At 32.1% G+C, this 21,167-nt stretch overlaps 1 protein-coding gene across 4 annotated transcripts in view; it reads right to left on the bottom strand.

Annotated features, from left to right (window-relative positions):
- Positions 1–242: 242 nt before the first annotated feature.
- The window catches only part of LOC145683731 (uncharacterized), a 117,756-nt gene continuing 96,831 nt past the window's right edge, over positions 243–21,167 (bottom strand). For 2 of the 4 annotated variants that reach the window (XM_081755247.1, XM_081755250.1), the window contains 4 exons: positions 19,938–19,988; positions 19,078–19,107; positions 4,216–4,271; positions 2,102–2,690 (listed from right to left, as the gene is read on the bottom strand). In XM_081755247.1, coding sequence (XP_081611373.1) covers positions 4,255–4,271; positions 19,078–19,107; positions 19,938–19,988 — 98 coding nt within the window. In that variant the 3' untranslated portion in view covers positions 2,102–2,690; positions 4,216–4,254. Of the gene's footprint in view, positions 874–2,101; positions 2,691–4,215; positions 4,272–19,077; positions 19,108–19,937; positions 19,989–21,167 lie in introns of those variants that run through there. The other 2 variants (XM_081755249.1, XM_081755248.1) reach the window with 2 other exon arrangements.

Raw genomic sequence — 21,167 nt, 5'->3', positions numbered from 1 at the left:
TATAACCCTGGGCCGGGGAGAACAGAAGGCTCACATAAATATTAAACTAGGCACTTGGAATGTGGGATGATGTTCCCTTGCACTGGATTAAGAAATGAAAATGAACAAAATAAAACTTATGACTTACACATATTTGGACACAATACGTTTTTACCTGAGTTATATATTATGTTAATTAAACACTCTGACAATTATTTAATTCGGATCTTACGCTAAATATAATCACAGATGTAAGAAAGAAACGGCATTCACTTGACACTAACCTTTTATTCAGTTTTAACATTCACATTAGATTATTCACAATATTTGCACTATTCTAAATTAGTTTGAAGATTAGAGAATATACTTTTTCAGTGGACTATTTTTTTTTATCGTAGACGAATTGGACGCGCAAACGAAACACATAAGTTAACGAGTTGCTTGTTTCCACAACAATTTACTCCGAATCCACAATGTTGCGTAATCGTTGACCACTGTTCAGAAAATTATCTTCAATTTCTTAATTTCTCATTGTAAATAGCCATCGTAGAAAATAATACTTGTACTTGTTTCATTGATTTTAAATTTGTTGTATTACTTTTTTTAACATTTGATGAAACTACACAGATTTTTTAGGAAGGGTGTTGCATAGTAAGCCAATAACTATGCCATTTCGTCGCACGTTGCCCGCGCCACATAAGCATCAGCAATCCTGCTCCCAAACACCTTACCAAATTTGGTCTGACGGAAGTCATTGTGCTTCTACGAAAACAGAGGCACTGTTTGTGCAGTAACAACCAAACTGCTTTGCTATGAATAAGTTTTTCCTGCACTTGAATTTTTCTCAATATTATTGGTCTACTTGCAATATCATTTTCTTGCTCGCTTTCGAAGCTAGGTATAATGAATATTGAAAAGGAAAAGCTAGAATATTACATTACATAATTTCAAAGGGAGTGATATTACTGAAACATACAGTCTATATACAGTGTATGAGACACTTGTAGAAGTTTAATTTGTGTTTTTTTCAATTTTAAGGAAAACTAACGTAACAACAATCTAAAACTGTGGGTGTAAGAAGATTTGCAGATTAGTATATTCAGTATTTTGTACAAAAAACAAGTATAATTAAATATTTCCCTGTAAACAATTTACAAACTCTAATTTCTATTCCTGAGAGAATACGTAAGGCTATAAATCCTTTATTTTATAGCTTTAAACCAACCGTGAAGAAAGTTTGATATAAGAGATTGGTCTCTTTAAGACTAGTGTTTAGCGTATACTGAAGAAAATTTGAGGTCTTTTTTATTGCAATGTACTCTGAGCTTCTCTATTTGTCGCCTCACAGAATATAGAAAAAATATCTCATATGCAGTGACTTACTCGAGATTAAATAAATGTGAAAAGATAGATTATTTATAAATCAAAACTTTGATAGTGTCTTTTATTGTTTCCTTATTTTAAACATTCTCAAATAAAAAGTGAATTTGTTTTGTAACTCGATTTCGATGTATGTTAGTTACCTCTGGAAAATTGATAACATTTTAATTTACAACATTTTAGTTGGCTCATTAAACATATTATTTTGGTTTTGCTATAAAATGCTCATTACACTTACCAAATATTCAGAGATAGTTATTCAAATTGTGCTCTCTTCCACTATAGTAGTTGGTGCTTTTGTATAGGTCTGGATTTGTTTCATTATCAAGTTGAAATAACATAGCACTCAATAAAATCATATTGCACGAGTCCTCGCCTACTACAGTGTCGACGTACGCCGTTTGGGGTTCACGACACTCACTTCCTCATGCTCTTTGAAATGAAATATTATTGTTATGGCTTACGTCGTATTTACGTACTACATGAAAAATAAATATATAATGTGGTTGCGATTGATGAAAAAAATGTATTACAGTGTAGAGTATATGGATTTGATTACTCATTCTTCTACCACTTACTTGTGTTGTATACTTTAGATTATGATTTTATAACTATTTTAAGATAGCCTAGTAATTAACATTTAAATATGTCTTAATTCATAAGAGATTTAGGTAACATCATTGTCGTAGGAACGAAACTTTGTCATAACCTGAGAACAGTCAGTAATAAATAATGCATAAAATTATTTACTGTTTATGATGCTATGTAATATATTTGTCGGTGCACATAAAGCTACAATATGGATTATTTCAACACAATTTTACCTGAAAACACCACTGAATTAATAAGAGTAATTGCACAATATGATAGCCCACTAAAACACATGGAAGACAAAAATTTATAAATTATGGTAAATTATTTACATACTGTTTCAGTTAGTATGTAATTATTGAAAAATATTTTTTCTGTAAGAGATTTTTATTTTGTAGACTTAGCGATAAGTTTATCATATATTTTTTAAATAGATGTATTGAATTTAAACAAATATATTTTCAAAATTGGGTCGTTAATACGTTCGTTTTTTGCACATAGAATTGATTTTATATTAATTGATACCATGTTTTGCTCAGTATATGATATTTAGATTGAAAAATCATAGAATTTAAGAGTTGAATATCTTAAGTAAAGGTATTAAAATAACTTATTTTGCCTTACAATATCTGAAATTGAACATAACATTTGAAAAAAAAAACACTTTAATTTCAGCTTAATTCACAAATAATCGACCCTGAATTTGCCAGAATTATGCAACTTGTTTATCTTCTTTATACCTGTAAAAATATATTAATGAAATTACAAAAAATATTCAATTATATACTATAGACTTATAGTATCTTAAGATCTTTAATTTGTTATAGCCTCGTGACTTATGATTGCCTAACTGAGCTCCTTAGAATATTGAGTCAGTACGAAGAGGAAAAATAATTTTACGAACGTAATGATAAATTTCTTAAAAGAAAAGGTTACAAATATCGACGAAATATTGACGTATAAGCATGCTTTGTGTGCCAAAGTAAGCAAAAGGATCGCTTTATAATGATATGTGATTATATACTATAATGTTATCTAAATCAAACATAACATGAAAGTGCAATCAAACTCTACAGTTATTAAATCTTAAAAAATAAAGTCTTGATGATCTCCACTGATAATATAGCTAATAAAAACAATTATATATCTACAAAATTTCAACAAAATAATATTAAAAGTAATTAGTTATCTTGATCAGATTGTGTGGCTATTTAATTTGTACTCAGTTCTAAAATCAAAATGAATAATATTTAGTGGAAATTATTTTATTCAGGATGGGAACTAACGTGATAGAATTAAAACTATTAGTATTTCAAAAACGTATTTTTCGGTAACGTATTAATCATTTAAATTATAAATTTAGCGAAGATTAAATTTCATATTAACTACAGAGATAATTAGTTTTATGATAATTGCACCTTTTGAAGTATTGAAAAATATCGTGTAACGTGAATAATAAACACACTTTTTTGCATTTGAACAAAATATTAGACTTATTTGACTGCTATGCAAAACGAGCTTAGCTACTTTTTGAATTATTACCATTATCTGATTTCAAGTTCAATATATACACATTTTAGGCCTTAATCTATTCAAATATTTAATAATCTCTTTAAAATTCTTGACTCTGTTGTACGAAATTTCCTCTAATTCTTTCTTTAATGTAGTTTTTATTTTTTTTGAAGATTTTTTAAACGACCATCTGTCTTCCAAGAAGTGTAATGTCACACATAATTGCGGATTTTGCTGTATGTTGTACTCAATTGGAGAAGTTTAAGGTGCTTTCATTAGGTATTATATATAACAGAAAATGAACCATCGTACTTTGATGCCTAAATTCCAGGCCATTGTCCTTGTAAATACATTTTTTCTTAATTGTTAAATTCTATAGAGAACAATAGTTTAGTGTAATGATACACGGGAAATGCAACAAAATACTTTGTAAATTATTTACTAAAAAACCAGACTTTTTGCAATTTGTCTGTAATGCACATAAAAAATATATGTTACTTATAATATCTCCTAATACAATTATTTGTACTAGTGGCAGAAATTAGTTCCACTGTTGTTGTGAAGGATACCAAATAGAGCACTAGATATAAAATTAATAATATCGTGTTTCTATATAAACATTCGAAATCTTTGTTCAGGGATAGAATAAGCTATAATAAAACTAAAAATCTCCAGCTTTCCTGTTAGTATTGAAGATTAATTGTTAAGCTAAATAACAAATATTATTTTTTGAAAAGTTCAAAGTCTACCTACCTACCATTTCTATACTTCATGGCGTAGCAACTTTAGTCTCTACTTCCACAAATAATCTGTAAATAAAATAAACATATAGCAAAACCTTTTTAATGATTTATCAAATACACTTCTTCTCATGCATGTAGAACTAGTTATATAAAAGCAGTTCTATTCAATTATTAATGATTCAGATGATCAGATAAGGAGATAATAGTGTAACGTACAACGAGATACTTTGTATAAATTGATAATTACTTGTATTTTTGGGCAGAAAGTGCTTCTACATAAGCACTATACCAGATATAGTGTTAATTTAAAAATAACAAAAGAAGAATGTTTTTAATATATAAGAAATAGACATTATTATATAGTTGGTTGCTATGTTGTTGTTGATAGATACCTAACTAACATGTACGATTGTAATACAGTCTATGTGCATATTCGTTCAACGAGAATCAACGAATAAAATTGTTTAAAACGTATCATCGTTTTGTAATTTCAATATAAAAGGTGAGAATACTAGTAAATGTAATCACGGAAGATATTTTAATGTGTAAACAATTACTACCACTCAAGATTTACTGATATTATTAGCCGAACCAGGTTGATGACTACCTTTGATGAGTCGTTATAAAAATTTTGGTGCCGAAACCCGGGATTCTTGTAAATTCATATCCCGAAGTAAAGTAAGGGTGAATTTACTTCTGTAATAAGGTTAATGACTACGAACTTGACAAGACTTAGAAGTGGTAGAATAATCACACGAAAAATGAACGGTGAGGCCATGGAGAAAGAAACCAGTGATTGTGATAACGGTGAACAAAGTGCAGCACCAGGAATGACATTAGAAGACCGAATTTTGCTAGCCTTACAGCGGCAAGAACAATGTCGAAAAGATGATTCGGAAGCCATGAAGCGATTAGAACAAAATTTGGTTCAGATGTCCAACGAAGCCAGCAGACAATATGAAGAATTATAGCAGACGATGGAGCAGAAGTCCGTGGAATCCAACAGACAATATGAAGAATTAAAGCAAGAATTAAAGCAGACGATGGAGCAGAAGTCCGAGGAATCCAACAGACGATTGGAGAAGAAGTCAGAAGAGACGAAACAATTTATTATACAGGCGATGAATGACATCACCGCGCAGTTTGATGAAAAGTTAAAAAGAATATCTGAGGATTGCCAGGATAATCAAAACCATCTAATCCAAGAAGTCAGTGGTGTAAAAAGGGATTTGGAAGTAATAGAATCTTCTGTACAGCAACAAAAGATTCAGGTCACGGATAACTCCAACCAGATACGCGCGAATACTCAGTTTATAGCTACCTTACAAGAGAAAATCAGGACACTACAGATCAAGGACAACACATACCACAACAACATGGTTAATGATCGTGTAGAATTCCCTTGTTCACAAGAGATGACTTCGCCTTCACCCGTATCTGATGAGGACATTATTTTGGAAGAAATTCATCCGAGGAGTACCGATGTGCAGAAAAGAGATGGTGCAACTACACATCACGCCATAGGTAGGAATTGTCACTCAACAAGAACACGGAATGATAAAAGGAAGGTAAAGTTAAGCGTAAAGATGAGTGAAATACGTGCTATGAGTAAGTTCAGTGGTAAATGTAATGAGAATGCTACTTCTTTCCTAGAAAAATTCCAGGACGAGTGCAATATAATGTGTATAGATAAATCACAATATATGAAACTAATCCCTCATTTATTACTCCCACCATGTTCTTTATGGTTTAAAGCAGTGCGAGATCACGTCAGTACGTATGACGAGTTCAAAGCAGCGCTAATCGCAAATTACGAAAATGACTTTTTGCTTGCAAATAGAGATGCCACAATTAGAAATCAACATTTCAATCCTCATTTGCACAAGTCTGTTGTCGAGTTTGTTGTAAATACATACAACGAATTAAAAGTCGTAAATCCATTGCAATCAGAATCTAGAATCATAGCATCAATTCGAAATTTGCTACCGTTTAAGTTACAACAGATCCTGTTTTCTACCCAGTGTATGAGTTTTAACCATTTATTAATGCTTGTTCAATGCTATGAAATTCAATACCATGCTCTGAATCAACAAGCTAGAGTAGGTAAAAGTAAAAATAATTCAGATCATTTTGTATCTGTTCGGAATCTAAATATCCGTAGTGTGAACGATACGGAACACAACCTAAACCGAGTAAATTCAAGCCATCAGAATGAGCAAAATAGGCAAAGCTATGTAGGGAATCCGCCTAACCTAACCAATCGTGACAATAATTATGTCAGATCACTCAACCGAAGTAGGCATAAAAGTAATCGAAATACATGGCAAAATTCTAGAAACGCTACAAATTCTATGTATAGACATAATCGTTGTTCAAGAGATGGCACTTCATATCAAAATCAGAATCACGACGCAATACATGTACAAAATATTGCGGAACCTAATCATGATAGTGCAGTACAATGTACTCTATTAGAATCATATGCTAGTACAAATTTAAACTGACTCTAGTTAATGAAGTAAGGGTTAAACCCATACCAGCTATAGATTCTTGTGAGCATTTATTTTTAAGTTTATGTGTTAATATCAATAATGAAAACAATTCTTATGACTTCGATATACAAGCACTATACTTGATAGGATTAGTTAATGAACTCATAAATATTTTATCACATTTGTTTCAACAAATGATAATTTTCAAATGATTTTAATTCTTTCTTGTTAATATGAAAGAGTTATAGTTCGATTCATTAAAAGCAAAGGTTATTTATAGTATATTTGATTGTGTGTTGAAACTTAATTGTCAAAGATTATGTTAAGTATATGATTCATTCTATTAAGCTAATTATTCGACGACTGTCTTCATGTACCATCTTATATGTTATTTGAATAAGATTCTTCTATATTCTGACGCCTAATTGATACAATGCATACTGTTGAATATCATCTAAAGTAATTAATATATAATACGCCCTTGATCATGATGACTCATGTTTTAAATGTAATTGCTTCTTACTATTTTGAATTCGTACCCTTCGTTAATTATATAAATAAGCGATGACGTTTTAATAATAAAATATATATATTATTGTAATAAAAGATAAATGATAATGAAATGAAAGATTTATTATAAATATATTTATATGAATGAAAATAAATAATGTTATATATACATACGAGGGTCGATCAAAGTGTATAGAATATAATTAATGGAATATTGTTCTTATAAACGGACCAGTGGTTCTTAAATATAAAAACCAAGCTCCCTTGTAACTTTTATATTCAGTCCCATCGTCGGGCGACATTTTTATACAACGAGATACTTTGTATAAATTGATAATTACTTGTATTTTTGGGCAGAAAGTGCTTCTACATAAGCACTATACCAGATATAGTGTTAATTTGAAAATAACAAAAGAAGAATGTTTTTAATATGTAAGAAATAGACATTATTATATAGTTGGTTGCTATGTTGTTGTTGATAGATACCTAACTAACATGTACGATTGTAATACAGTCTATGTGCATATTCGTTCAACGAGAATCAACAAATAAAATTGTTTAAAACGCATCATCGTTTTGTAATTTCAATATAAAAGGTGAGAATACTAGTAAATGTAATCACGGAAGATATTTTAATGTGTAAACAATTACTACCACTCAAGATTTACTGATATTATTAGCCGAACCAGGTTGATGACTACCTTTGATGAGTCGTTATAAACGGTATTGTGTAATTTTTATATAATAACTTGTATTTACGGGCAAATATGTTTTTTAAATTATGTACAAGCTGTTCAAAGGAAAAAAGAAGAAAATATAAAGAGAAAAAGATGTAATTTCTTTTCTGTTATTATGATTGACGTTCTGTTGCGGTTGTGATATGGTATGTTTTCTAAGTCGTCATAGGAACGAAAAAATCATAATACATAGAGAATCCATCTTGTGATATATACATGTAAAATATTTAAAACTGTTTGAATATTTAATTTATTACGTACTACAATAAAAAATGGTAATATCTAAATGAAGTATTTAGATGGATTTTGATAAAACAGTAACATAGATTATATAAATAGACTGAGGGCTATAATGACATATAACATATGCAAAACAAGCATTAATCTAATTACAAATTGATGTTTTTCATAGTAATACACATTTAGTGGTCGTTATAAATTGGTAGTTTGCCTCCTCAGGATTTCTGGAGATTCGTGAAAAGATAAGTAAACAATCTCCTAAATAACTAACTTTAGGTTGATTTTAAGATTAAGTAACAGTTTTACTAAAATGAGTGCTAATGAGAATGAAAATGCTCCTGAAGTAAGATGTAATATAGAAATGATATCCTTAAAGATAGTTGATCTTTTCGAATACTTCTTCTGTCACTGATTGACCAAATTAACCCGCCATTAGCACAATATATTGCGCAGACATTGAAGCAGCCTTTACATCAAACTTCCGTAGAAATGAAGCTAAAGTTAATGAGCAAACAGAGCAGAGTGCAATGGATCAAAACAACGAGAATGCTGAGAACGATGGTTGTTCCGAAGACAATCAGCACAAATCCGGAATTCGTTTCAATTTTCTATCCAGTGATAGTTCACAGACAAACAATGACTCACAGTGCTTTGATCCTGTTCGTGTTTTGCAAATCTTTGAAGCAAATGGAAGCAAAGAACCTACTTCAGATAATGTTGCGAGGCTATTCCTAGAAGACAGCGATGACGAACATGATCGCAAGCAAAGAAATAAGTTCCGAGGAAAGGGGACGAGGTATAGAAATGGAAGCTAAAACGATCGGCGAAGAGAAGAATTTGTTGACATAAGAGAAAAGAAATCAGATACAAATGATCCGCCTGACAACGATGAGGCTCTTTCTAAGAAGCAGAATAGTGACACGTCTGATGATCAGAAGAAGTTTTCATGGAACAAAAACCTTGGTAGGACAAATTACCGTGAATATTATGGAAAGAACAAGTGCAGCTCTGTTAGGAAACGAATGAGAACTGAACCTAATTTTACCGGAAATGTAACTGAACCTAACCTTAGTGGCAACAATAATATTAATTGTATAACCTAACCTTAGTAGCAGCAATAATAGTAATCGTGTAACCGAACCTAATCTCAGTAGCAACAGTAATAATCGTACTATACATCAAAAGATGCATTAGATCTAATTTCTCTCGCGTTGGATTTCGTAGAAATTCCATAGATGTCAAAATTTCTCAAAATAAGAACCAAAGAACTGTGGAAGTAAATAACGAGCAATATTGTATTCCGGTTTATAATTTTCAATGCAATTTGAATGAATTCGTAGGTCATGTAACTTAAGATAAAGTTACGGCGTCCGAGAAAAAGTATTCCATTGACTCTTATTTTATTTCGCTGTAAATACCGTTATGATTTCGTTTGTTGTTCGCACTTTAATTGAATTCTATGAAGACAATATAAATAAATATTACTGATAAGAATTTCGTAATATATAACAAAAGATCTAGTATATGTATCATGCTTATCAAAGTTCTGATAAATATATTAATTTTTAATATGGTAAAAGTCCAGCGTGTAAGACCATATTTGTCTATAAAACAAGTTAATCCTAAAGTTTTTGAATTAATGGACGTGAAGACTGGAAAACTTTTGGGCTTACGCAATATTGATGAACTTAAGTTATGGCGTCCTTCGAAGTATACTAAAAGCAAATGGATGCAATTATTTAATACCTTAGTTCCTTCAGAAGTTTTAACTAAAGTTAGCTTGAATGACATTTAAACTTTGAACTAATTCTTAATATGATAATTTCTTTATTTACGTTAGTTTAAGTTATGGTGTTGATTATCGTGTTTTGTTCTAGATTTTGTCAATATTTCATTTAGAAATTGCATTTTGTTTGAATATATAATATATTTGATCCTTTCTCATTTAAGAGAACGATCATACAAATATCATAATAATATCCTTTTCGCAATTTTCCTAGTTTTGCCCAAGAAAATGACTTCCAACTTGTAACAGGTATCGATGGTCTCGAAAGGACTTTAAATTAAACAACTTTTATGATGTTATTTGAATGTACCTTCTATGTCAATGTTGAATTGTATAAAATGAAATTAATTATAAGAATTAAGATAAATATGAAAATAATATTGATACAAAAGTAAAATATGATATATGATTATATTAATTGTAATTATTGCATACACGAGGGTCGTTCGAAAACTCAAATAACTAACATGTGATATCCAAGGTCCAAGGTTTATTTTTTTTTAAAAAAAGTCCCATTTTTGGGCGACATTATGTAACGGTATTGTGTAAGTGTTATATAATAACTTGTCTTTAAGGGTAAAATGTGCTTTTAAAATATGCACAAGCTGTTCAAAATATTATTAAATAAAAAATACAGTCGAACACAAAGCATGAATTCAAAACAAAAGAGGAGACAAATGAAAGCATTATGACAGTTTGATATATTAAAGGGCAATTCCATATGAAATTAACAAATTAAGGTGACTTAAATGTTTTAGATTTTCTTCAAAGTTTGAACAAATGTTGTGGTTCCCAAGCACAACACACCTGTAAAAATTTACAAATCTACCTCAAAGGAGACTGCTGTAGGAGCTATTCGAAATTTGCAGTTTTGTGCAAAAAACCACATAAGTCCACCTTCGACTTAAAGTACTGAAATTACTAGATCTCTAGAGATGTTGAAGTTATTCGAAAATGGTTCCCACTAAAACAATCTTAGAATTTGTAGCATTTAAAGGATTATAGCAGTGAACTGACCAAGTAGGGTTAAGCATACGAATTTCGCCATCAAAGAGGAAAAACAAGAAAAATAATGTCAAAATTTGGCAATTATTTCTAGGACTACCTAACATCAACCTCAAATTTTCAAAATAAGTAGCTCTGGTGTTCCTTTCTAACACACAAAAGATTGGAGAGTGTTTTTATTATGTTCAAGAAAACAAAACTATGACACAATGTAAGTTGAGGGCTGATCTAGACACTTTTTTGCACAAAACCCGCAAATTTCCAATGACTGTTTCCAGTTTCTCATGCTGAAAATGTTTATAATTGTCAAAACTTAGCTGATTCAATAAATGAATTATGCCTGAAATTTGAAACTTCAAGTACCATTGTTGAAAGGCATCAGATTCTGTCATTAATTCCAAAATCATAGACTATTATGAAAACTGTTGAAACATTTTAAGCAACTGAGTATCTCATTCATGCATTAAAAGAAATGGCTCACTCAGAAGATATAAGTACAAACAATATGTTCAAACTGATAGATCCTGAATGGAGGCAATGATTAAAGATACAGACGACTTCGTTGAAATTAACGTAGGAAAAAAAATGACAAATTAGCGCAGCATCGCTTTACACTCAAATCTCAGAGAGACTACAAATCCAGAGTTCGTAGCCAAATGCAGATTTCAAATGCAGACAATAGAGACTTTGGATGACACATCATACTTAATTATAGTTGATTTTGCTGAAAACTACTCCAGTATTATTCAAGATGAAGTTGAAGAGTATCACTGTACCAACATTCTACTTAACTGTGTAACAATCTAATAATTTAAAGGATCGTCACTTCAGCGAAATTAAACTTCCGCTAATTTAAAAGTTTTTCTGTAATAACTTCAAATCAAATAAAAATATTCAAAAAAACTAAGAAACGTAATGAATTAATAAACGTAATGAAGACAATACGATTTTGCATGTGATATCGTTATCACAACTCATCTACCTGCTTTCGATTTGCACTCTAGATAGATTTAGAATGCTTTGCGGGTTCTTTAAATAGCCGCATACCAAAAGCAGATAGGTGAATTGTGTTGAACGTTTCACATGCAAAATAGTATTGTCTAGTTTACTATTTTGCTCCTTTTCAATATTTTTATTTGTTATGAATATATTAGAGCAAAACTGTAAAATTAGCGGTAGTTTAATTTCGCTGTAGTGAAGACCCTTAAATACAACATCCTAAGAAATCTTGTAACTTCTGTTATTAAGTGTTTCAGTATATTGTGTCAGTGATATGTTAAACCACTATACAGTTACATGTTATGCTTTCCAAGTTATTCTTTCGAAGTGTGTCAACGATGTTTTTCCTCAGGTTAACCACGTTATCTAATTTACAGATCGGTCAGCAGCCCGATATAAAAACTATATAAAAAAAACTTTGTCAACTTATGCCAGCATGAGTGATTTTAGACTCACTTGTGAGTGGGACTACTTTGCCACAAGCCACGGCAAAAAATATCGATTTAATACATGGGACACTGAAATGTCTAGCGAGACACGCTATTTACAGAGGACACTGGATTGTTGCTGTTGCCGATTTTTTTTCGAATTTTGTCAAACTATAACCGATGTCAAACTTTGTTGTGTGTGTGTGTGTGTTGGAATATATTTGAAACCTTCGTCCAATGCTTCAAAAGAGACTGGAAAAGCTAAAACGTTACAAGGGACTCGTGAAATTAATTATTATGAACAATGGCGCAAATCCCGGGGGGACGAGGGGGATATGTCTCCCAATCGTGGACCTGGGGGCACTGTTCTCCCAATAATCTGACGTGAAAAGTGTTTTTTGTGATAAGTGTGATGATTTGTGTCCGACTGCGACAAAGGAATGTAAGATGAAATTAATTTCTCTTGGTTTTCCATTAAAATAATAATAATAATAATAATAATAATAATCGTATTCTGTAGTATTTCAAACTGAACTTCGTGCTGTAGTGCCTTTAGTGGTCTCATCAATATGTATTAATTCCACTTCCGCTACTTGGGTAAAAATTGCAATAAATGCCAGAGGAGGATATGCCCTCTCCTCATGCTGGATAGTTGTCTCAGCTGTAGGTACGGGCACAAATTCCGAGGAAATGGGGGGACATGTCCCCCCCAACATTGGTACTAGAGTTTCTCATAATAATCCGATTTGAAAAGTGCTTTTTGCAGATAAGTGTGATGATTTGTGTACTACTGCCACAAAGGAAAGTGAGATCAAATTTGTTTCTCTTGGCTTTTCCATTTTCAATGAAAATGAAGGTGTGCGACTGTGCGTGACGTAATCTGATCTGAAATCTTATCTCCTCTTCTCCTCTAGGCCCTAGCATATGAAGAGTATATAGACTACCCAATGTCAGTAGAATCCATCTTTTCAGTAAATGCTCATTTAATCTATTTGTAGTATCAGCCTAGGCATCTACTCATGCTTCGTGAGCTAACTAACTCGATGGCCTATGGAACCCGGAGGTTTAATGCCGCGTTCATAAAAGCTCTCCACTGACTTCTGTCCTTAGCCAACTGGATCCAGTTTCTACTTTGTATTCATATCTCTGTGAGATCCATCTTAATATTGCCCTCCTATCGCGCCTAGGTCTTCCGAATTGTCGTTTTCCGATTGGTCTTCCAGTCAAGACTTTGAAAGTGTTTCTACTTTCTTCCATCCTAGCTACATGGCCTGCCCACCTAAGCCTCCTAGATTTGATGACCTTAACAACGTTTGTTAAAAAGTATAAATTATGTAGTTTCTCGTTATGAAGTTTCTGCCATTCCATATGCGCGTTCCTCTTGGGTCCGAATATTCGTCTCAGGACCTTCTTCTAAAATATTTTCCTTCTATGTTCTTCCCTCAGAGTAAGCGACCATGTTTCCAAACCATACAGAACAACATTCATGGTTATCATTTTATATATTTTAAGCTTGTAGTCCACGACAGAATTAGCGACGACAAGAGATTTTAAACCGGAATAGTAACACGAATTCCCTGCTTTTAGTCGACATTTAGTTTCTTCGTAAATAAGATTTTCCTCTGTTAATACCGATCCCAGATATTTGAAACTATCCACTTTATCAGAAGTATTATTTAATATTTTAACGTATCCATAATTTGCCGGATTACGGTCCCGGCACAATCCTATGTATTTAGTTTTCTGTGCATTTACTTCTAAACCCATGTCGATGCAAGAGTTTAATGAGACCTCTTGCATTTCTTTCTATTGTTGGCCTATCACCCCCTATTAAATTTACGTCATCAGCGTAGCCATAACCTGGTGAACACCGTTCAACTCTAGGCCCTGATTGCTATCTTTGATTTCCCTTATAACGTATTCCAGAACAAAGTTGAATAGTAATGGCGACAACGCATCTCCTTTTTTTTCAGGCCATTCTCGACCTGAAAGCTTGTAGATAAATATATTAACACTCGAGCTTTACTTTGGGATTCATTTAAACATACCTTAATTAATCTAATTAGATTTTTCGGTATTCCAAATTCTGTAAGAATGTTGTACAATGTTTCTCTCCTAACCGAGTCGTACCCGTTTCTAAAATCAATTAAAAGTTGATGTACCGGGGCATTGCATGGCCATATCTTTTTGAGTATTTTTCGAATGATAAATATTTGGACGATAGTCGATCGATTTTGTGTAAATCCGCACTGATAATCCACAATAATTTCATCTGCATATGGGGTCAATCTTGCTAATAGAATATTTGAAAGGATTCTATAGGATGTTGAGAGAAGAGAAATGTCTCGATAATTATTACAGTCAGTTTTGTCACCTTTCTTGTGAATTGCAACAATGATTGATTCTTTCTGCTCTTGTGGCAATTCTTCCTTGTTCCAGATAACGAGAATTAGTCTATGTATCTTGTTCCACAATTTTTCGCCTCCCGCTAAAATTAATTCAGCCGGAATTTCGTCTACACCAGGAGATTTGTTTCATTAATTTGTATATTGCGAATTCTACTTCTACTTGGTTGGGTTCTGGAATATACGGTTCTGCGGTGTGTATCTCCCTTTCTCCAAGCACATTAGTTTTTGGGTGCGTGTTCAGCAAATCGTCAAAGAAATCTTTCCATCTATTTAAGATGCTATCTATGTCAGTGAGAAGTGTTTCGTCGTCAACATTTTTTAATATATAAGCACAAGGTTGATAGCCTTTCTTAAATTCGCTGATCCCCTTATACATGTCCCTAATATTTTTATTTTTATCTTCAAGTTCCTGAATTTTAGCTTCAAAAAATCGCGTTTGTTTGTTCTCAAAGTTTTGGAAGTTTCCCGCCTGATGTCTACGAAATTTTGTGTAGTTATTTCATTCGGATTTTGTAGCCAACGTTATGTTGCCTGTTTTATCTTCTCTGCTCGTTTAATGCATTTCTGGTCGATTCATCATTTATTCCTACGTATTTCCGCGTGTCGCAATTTTTCTTTTGAGAGAGGATGCTTCGTAAGTAAAGAAAAGGATTTAACTGCTGGAATTTTTTCTTTATAATCTTAACGTTACGTGTGTTACCTAAAGAGTATATGACATGCGTCAGATTTCTGTAACGAGTTTCGTAATGCTGTTTAGATTATGATTTTTTCACTCAAACATGAGTATTGTTGCGTCATATATAATTGATGTTCTTTCTTCATAGTTTTGCAGAAGTTATTATTTATATTATTATATTATTATAAAACTATTTTAACGTGGATCTTCGTGGATGCCTAATTAGAAACATAGCAATTATAACTATGCATGTATTCAGATTTCAGAATGTGTTCACGGCAGTGGTTTATAATACTGATATGTGCTACTACTTTATCTACATCGCCTAATGTATAATATACTCTACAACAGGTTCACCTCAGAAATCAAATTCATCTACCGTAATACGAGTTTCACCTCCCTTCCGTAGAATAAGCCTCAAATCTGCCCACCTCCTAATGTTGAAGACAACCAATGTTGTTTCGAGGGGCTATGCCCAACACAGGGAAGGAGGTAGGGAATTGCCCACCTGAGTTCGAGAATTTAATATATTTTAATTTATGCATAAATTGGTTATAATGACAAGAATTGCAAACTGATAAATCCTATATGATATCATACAAAAATTTAGGAGTGAATTTAACCCTTTATTCTATTTATAAAAGAAAAAGAAGAATCCTCTTGGCCTAACTAATTTCCCGGGCTAATTATTGCCCCGTTTTTATTTTCTTTAATTCAAACATTTCCTTCTTTTAAAAATAACTAAAATATATAATTTTTCCTTTGTTACAATAACTAAAGTCCAGTCATGTTGATATTCGCGCAAGTTGGTGTGGAACACCAGTTTCGCTTATCAACTCCTCTGTGTTTTAATGTTACTGATGACGGCCGACTTGATAACAACTGACAACGGTCGATAAGGTGTGATAAGCGAAACTAAAGAAAGTAACATCAAGAAAAAGAAACATAAAAGTAGAAAGGACGAAAGAAAAAACAAAAGGACGTAGTTCTTACATAGAATGAAATTTGACAAATACTGTATTATTTGTGAACAAAGAGCATAAGAAAATGGAAAGTGAATGACATTCCTAGAAATGGTAAGAAGGATTATTGCTGTACTTGGAATGCGAAAACTAACAAATTTATTTCGGGGGGCGAGCTTGAGCCCGATAGCCTCCTAAATACGCAACTGAAGACAATTCTGCTCCCCTGATCCTCCACAGCATTGTTTTCCAACTTTATAAATATTTTGAGCATCGCTTTTACACACACACACACACACACACACATATATATATATATATATATATATATATATATATATATATATATATATATATATATATATATATATATATATCCCCCCAATGTTGAAAACAGATTTGCGCCAAATATTATGTACACATTAGCCTGCCAAAACTTGAAGTCAGTTGTGTATCTTCTTCAAAGACAACATTCACTCTAAATACTTGAGCAGAATCGAAAGACATTAGGCTTTCATGTAAGCAATTTATGGGGTGCATTTCTGAAGGGAAATGGTGGATTGGAAAGATAGTTGAGAATTCACAGGAACATCGTGATTAATGTGAATTTCCTTCATCCCCATGGATCGAATAAAATGTTTTTCTGACCAAAAACACCTGACACATGCTGGATTCCATACGAAAACAGCATTATTAATATTGGAGTACCCAGTATTTGAACTGGTACTGACTGAAATTACAGCATTTCTGAAGAAAAAAATTAAGCTACTGAGGAAACCTTCCCTGAAATTGTCGATAAGAGATCTTAGGCTCAATATTTCAAATTGCTTATAATCAACCAAACATGTAAATGTTTTTTGCTTTTTGTATGAGGACGGTTCAATATTGTTCAGTTTCTTCATCCCCATGGATCCAAGAAAATATTTTTTCTGACCAAAAACACCTGACACATGCTGGATTCCATGTGAAAACTGCATTATTAATATTGGAGTACCCAGTATTTGAACTGGTACTGACAGAAATTACAGCATTTCTGAAGAAAAAATGTTAAGCTACTGAGAAGACCTTACCTAAAATTGGCGTTAAGAGATCTTAGGCTCAATATTTCAAATTGCTTACAATCAACCAAACATGTAAATGTTATTTTGTATATTTTATGAGGATGGTTAACAATTGTTCAGTGTTTCTTTTGTTAAATCAAACAGCCTTAAATAGGCTGCGTAATAGGCATATTTTATTTTAAAATGACTTTATAAATTTACACTTAAGGAATAGTTTCTACTTCTTTTTCATACGAATGATCAGCCAATGTAAAGGAGCGTACTTAGCCATGCAAGTCGTATTACTAGAAAATTAAATAATATGAAAGCTGAATTATTTTTCCCTTCAACATATCAAAAAGCACCCTCGTAATTATTTTATATCATAAACAGGAATACAAGAGCTACTTATTTAGAAAGTACAAGGTTGATGTTAGGTGCACCATTTTCAGAAATAGATGAAAAATCTTGACATTATATTTTCTTGGTTTCTTCTCTTTGATGTTGAAACTCGTATGCTTACTGCCACTGACACTGAATACAGCATTTCAGGACACTTTATCACAGTTGTAAAATTCTGTGACTAAGTTAAAGGTGTTTGGAGCAATACCATGTTCTTTCTCAGAAGCAGGTTTGGCTGAAATGCCATGCTCCTTTCTGATCATCTGGGCTTTACGAACGTGATACTCGGTTGTTTGTTTTTTTCGTAAGTTTTCATAATAGTCCATGATTTTAGAATTAATGACAGAATCTAAGTTCTTTCAGCAATGGTGCTTGAAGTTTCAAATACTGCCACAATTCATTTATTAAATCATCTCAGTCTTGACAACTGAAACATCTTCAGCACGGGAAAGTGGAAACAGCCATTGGAAATTTAGAGCTTTCGTGCAAAAAGTGACTAAATCCGCCCTCAACTTACATTGTGTAATAATTTTGTTTTGCAGAACATATTAAACAAACATCCTCATATTTTTTACATGTTAAGAGGAACGCCAGAGCTACTTATTTTGAAAATTTGCGGTTGATGTTAGATGGTCCTTTTTCTGAAATAATTGCCACATTTTGACATTATTTTGCCTTCTTTTTCCTCTTTGATGGCGAAATTCGTATGTTTAACCCCAGTTGGGCAGTTCATTGTTATAATGCTTTAAATCCTACAAATTCTAAAGATGTTTTAGTGAGAATCATTTTCAAATAGCTTCAATATCTCTTAAGATGTAGCAGTTTCATCACTTTAAGTCGAAGGCGGACTTAGGTGCTTTTTGCACAAAACTCCCAAATTTCGAATAGCTCCTACAGCAATCCCCTTTGAGGTAGAGGTGTAAAGTTTTACAGGTGTGTTATGTTTGAGTACAACAACACATGTACAAAATTTGAAGAAAATTTAAGACATACGTGCCATATTTCAGTTTCAAATTTTGTGATTTCATATAGAATGACCCCTAAGGTTTACTGTTGATGTCCAATATTGTTTCATTTAAGATCCGTAACATATTTCCTTCAAGAAATAATAAATAAATCTATCAAATGTTTGATATTAAATGCTATGAGTAAAGAGATTAACAATCTAAATACAATATTTTAATTACCGTCAGGTAGGTTGCTATACTGGCCTCCTCCTAAGAAGAAAAGATCAATAAATTGTACAATAATTTGTGGGGTAATATGAAGATGTTTTCTCTACGAATACTGATTTGATAGTAAAACAAATCCAAGATTTGAAAAAAAAACTGTTTTACTTTTTCGGCAAAAATGTAAAAATTTACGTTAACTTATGACACCTTATACTTATCAATATTGCCATGTCGATAGGTTTCCTTGTATTTTTCAATGCTTTACTATTCAACAGGTAGTTATTATTAAATAGCCTATAATGTTAATATTTTCTTTTGTTGTACTAAATAATGACACAGGATTTTATGGTGCCTGTAGACATAATTAGAGGAATGATGTATTGATTTCTTGATTGGTCAATTAGAATCTAGTGTCAATTTCAGCACCGATGTTATGTGATACGTTGATGTGTAGGTTAACACAGACTGCAAACAATAGAGTTTGAAATGGAAATTAAATTAAGGGTTCTAGCGTTACTAACCATGTAGAAAGAGACAGACATAATAACTTGTTTCTTTAATGAGTTATTGTAATTGTTTGCCGCATCAATACATTAATCTTTCTTTTTGATCGTAGTTGATGTTAAATAAAACATAGTTAGATCATGTTCAGAAAATGCAGTAATCATGGCAGCGACCAGAACAGAGCCTTAAGAAGACGGAAATAATTGAGTTGGTATATTGAAATATCTAAGTTCACATATCTTGCTAAACCATTTTACATACCATGTACTATAATCATAATAAACATGTATACTGTTTACTTTCAAGATAAATATATTTGCTTATTATTTTGCTTTACCTTTCTTCTTTTGAATGTAAACACAAATTCTTACCTCTAATTACATCCGGGTATTCGTATCTAAAAGGTAAATTTTGTGGCTGACCTACAAAAAAGAAACGTTTGAGTAATAGGTAAGAAGAATCATCCGTGGTGTTCAGAGCTCAAGGGGATCAAGTACAATAACCAAATTGTGAGTAAAACAGACATAGAGGATATAAAGTACGCTTAAACACATGGAAAAGTTTGTATATTTTTTTACATTACAAGTATTATTTACAATGTATGGAAACGAGTCATTTAAGCTCTGAAAGGACTTTCAATAAACATATATTAAAGTTTATTTGCACCGTAAAGGATCAAACAGTAAACTTGATTCCCTTGTGCACTGAGTGCTTCTATAACCAAAACGAATAAACAAGTTAATTTCAAATTAGGCAATACCGTCAGCATTTGTTTCGGTCAAGTGTTAGAAAGTTTCTCGATTGAAATATTGTCACCCAAAGTGTCAAATTGTGTACCTCTCTGACATCTTGATGTGTTAGTAGCTAAGAAGCTGAAAATATGAATTCTTGCGCCTTTGCTTCTAGAAACTACACAGCTAAATATACATAAAAAGGAGTTACCACTAGGAGAAACATTCCTTGCAAATGTCCAACAAAGTGCACTTTTCAACTGACAAGCAAACACAAAAACATGTACATGTTTTACGAGACGCATATAAACAATCATATGCATGTAGAAATAGAAAAAAAGTTATCTTGGAAGGATTCTACTACTGGTTAATACAAAACACTGCAGCCTAATTCAAACCATACTTTTGATAGTACTTCCTCTCAAGATACATTTAGAATTACAGCACAATTTCGCTAATGTTTATGAATACTAAAACATCAAGGACTAACCATAACACGCTGTCTGCATTAAGTGGATTTTTCTCGCAGGACATGGTCATTATATGTTACATGGTTGAATAATGGCAGACCAACAAGCGCTCTCGATTTGATGTGAAGTGTAAATAATAGTGTGAAAGTGTAACTTACTTAAAACTCATTAACTAGAGTGAGCACAAACACAATGGGAAGAATCGCAGTGAAAATATCTTGGGAAGGACTAATGGCAAGGGATTAATAATGTGGAAATCATCAGTTGAAAAAAAAGCAATGTTAAAAGTTTGAAAAAAGGGTATGTAACATACATATCATGTTACAATGTAAAAACCATCTTAAAATTAGAATAAAACTATATAATCTATGCTTAGTGGAACTTTATAAAGTAGAAAGAT

Source organism: Thermobia domestica, chromosome 4, assembly GCF_964235325.1.
Source record: "Thermobia domestica chromosome 4, izTheDome1.hap1.1, whole genome shotgun sequence".
Taxonomy (NCBI): Eukaryota; Metazoa; Arthropoda; class Insecta; order Zygentoma; family Lepismatidae; genus Thermobia; species Thermobia domestica.
The sequence above is the reverse complement of the archived record's forward strand: the minus strand, read 5'-3'. Positions and strand labels throughout refer to the sequence as shown.